The sequence below is a fragment of the Balaenoptera musculus genome, chromosome 12 (genome assembly GCF_009873245.2).
Source record: "Balaenoptera musculus isolate JJ_BM4_2016_0621 chromosome 12, mBalMus1.pri.v3, whole genome shotgun sequence".
NCBI lineage: Eukaryota > Metazoa > Chordata > Mammalia > Artiodactyla > Balaenopteridae > Balaenoptera > Balaenoptera musculus.
The window spans coordinates 29,107,948-29,110,642 of record NC_045796.1 but is presented as its reverse complement, the minus strand read 5'-3'; the positions used below and the strand labels follow the sequence as shown (position 1 = coordinate 29,110,642).

The following is a 2,695-nucleotide window of genomic DNA, read 5'->3' as shown; positions in this document are numbered from 1 at the left end:
GCGGCCGCCGCGGGACGCAGAGTGGGCGGGGCCCAGAGTGGGCGGGGCGACGCCCTCCTGCCGGGTAGCCCGGGCGGGAGCGCGCCGCTGGACTGCGGCGCTCGTGGCCCAGCAGACGTTGGCCTCTGCGGCTCCGCGGACGTTGGCCTTCGTGGCCTTGCCTCAAAGTCCTTATGATTTCAAATTTTTGCTGAACTTGTAAAAGAGGCACTTGGATGATGGATTAATAAAAACACTGAAATTCCGTGAAAAGTTTCAAATTGGAGAATCCTGAACGTTCATCCTGGTCCAGCAGTTCTGCTGGTCACGTAAATACAGATGAATGAAGACTCCATTCAGGAAGACAGCTGGCCAGCGGTCCAGAGCTGATGCAGGCCATGCTGGTGTATCTGCAAGCAAGATGAAGAAAAGGACGTCCCACAGAAAACATCGGAGCAGTGTAGGGCCCGGCACACCTGTTTCCCAGCCCCCGCGGAGCATCATAGGCTGCAGGATTCGGCATGGGTGGAAAGAGGGGAACAGCCCTGTCACCCAGTGGAAAGGAACCGTTCTGGACCAGGTGTCTGTAAATCCTTCTTTGTATCTTATAAAATACGATGGATTTGACTGTGTTTATGGACTAGAACTTAATAAAGATGAAAGAATTTGTGCACTTGAAATCCTCCCTGATAGAGTTGCAACATCTCAAATCAATGATGCACACCTAGCCGACACAATGATTGGCAAAGCAGTGAAGCACATGTTTGAGACCCAGGATGGCTCTAAAGAGGAGTGGAGGGGAATGGTCCTAGCACGCGTCCCCATCATGAACACGTGGTTTTACATCACCTATGAGAAAGATCCTGTCTTGTACATGTACCAGCTCTTAGATGATTATAAAGAAGGTGACCTTCACATTATTCCTGATTCAATTGATTCATCTCCAGCAGAAAGGAAACCAGGAGAAGTCTGGGACAGCCTGGTAGGCAAACAAGTGGAATATGCCAAAGAAGATGGCTATAAAAGGACTGGCATGGTCATCCATCAAGTAGAGACCAAACCGTCTGTCTGTTTCATCAAATTTGATGATGATTTCCATATTTACGTCTATGATTTGGTGAAAACATTCTAGATGTCATCACGAACTTTGCCAAATTTATGTAAATATATTAAATGTGCAGTTTGTAGACGTAAAGATTTGATTGCTTTCCATTTTAATGAGAGCTTAAATGTCCCTGCGAACCCACAGTTTGCCAGCAGAACTGGTTTTGTTCTGAAGAGTATAGGTATATGTGAACACAAAACATTTTGTGTAAGGAGCTCCTTCCTCTTAAAAGGAGTCTGTTTGGAGGGGAGTTACAGGCAAGTTTGGCAAAAAAAAAGTTAAACTAGTATCAGAGTCATTTAAAACTGTAATAGATTTTATCAATTTTCCCCTTCACTCTTAACATTCTCTTATTCTGCTGCCACAATGCAAGCATAGTTTGATACTTTTGTTTTTGCCTTTTTGGATATATATATATATATATAAACGCACATACACCTATCTATCTATATCTGTGTGTATACATGTATTATATATATGCACACACACACAGATACACACACACTTCATTGGCAGTCCTTTCTTTGTGGATTGGGACGGGGATTAAATAATTTTCTCCAGTTCAGCAGGAGGGCTGACCCAAGTCAATCATATTTGGTATATTACTGCTGTTTGTCGAAAATTAAATTTGGGCACAGAAAGCACATGGGGACATTCAGCTTGTTTTAAAAGTCAGAAGTGCAAAGCACCTTTTCAGTAGGAAAGTCCAAACAAGAATCACTCATGAACCGTTAATGACCCATGTTAGAACTTTACCAAACAGTTAGAAATCTGAGCAAAATTTTGACTTTGATTCTAAGCTTTGTAAAATTTTTGTTTACAATTTTTATCATAAATACTTTTTTTTTTTTGTCAAAGCCCAGGTCCACACAGTGTAATGCAGGTGTGTTTTGGGCAGTACTTTTGGTCCATTATTTGTACAAACCAGTAATTTGGATTTTAGTACATGATTTAAAAGGCAACAGTGTATCAGTGGTTTGTGTGTTTGTAGTAAGTTCCTGGGAGAACATAAATATTAGCAATGTAAGTTTAAGAATGGCTTTCTTGCTTTCTAACAAGTCCTCTGGGACACTTTTATTTTATTTTATTTTATTATTATTTTTTTAATTAATTAATTAATTTATTTATTTTTGGCTGTGTTGGGTCTTCGTTTCTGTGTGAGGGCTTTCTCTAGTTGCGGCAAGCGGGGGCCACTCTTCATCGCGGTGCGCAGGCCTCTCACTATCGCGGCCTCTCTTGTTGTGGAGCACAGGCTCCAGACGCGCAGGCTCAGTAGTTGTGGCTCACGGGCCCAGTTGCTCCGCGGCATGTGGGATCTTCCCAGACCAGGGCTCGAACCCGCGTCCCCTGCATTGGCAGGCAGACTCTCAACCACTGCGCCACCAGGGAAGCCCGACACTTTTATTTTTATTCTGATTTTACTGATAGTATGATTATGGTCAGAAGGCTTTTTCTCCCCGGCTTTTCCCCACAAAGAATGTCTGGACAAATAACAGCTGAAATCCCCTGACACCTTTTGTGGTGCTGCATCTTCTTGCGGCCAGTGTGCTGTTGACGTGGACCCATCCCACTGACTGGACCCTGCTACGTCAGGGTCAGTCACCTGCGTTG

The 2,695-nt window shown here is 43.9% G+C and overlaps 1 protein-coding gene across 1 annotated transcript; it reads left to right on the top strand.

Moving 5' to 3' along the window:
* Positions 1-322: 322 nt before the first annotated feature.
* LOC118904976 (spindlin-1-like) lies at positions 323-1,111 on the top strand. Its single transcript, XM_036871203.1, has one exon. It carries the CDS (start codon positions 323-325, stop codon positions 1,109-1,111), a length of 789 nt encoding a protein of 262 aa, XP_036727098.1.
* Positions 1,112-2,695: the final 1,584 nt, after the last annotated feature.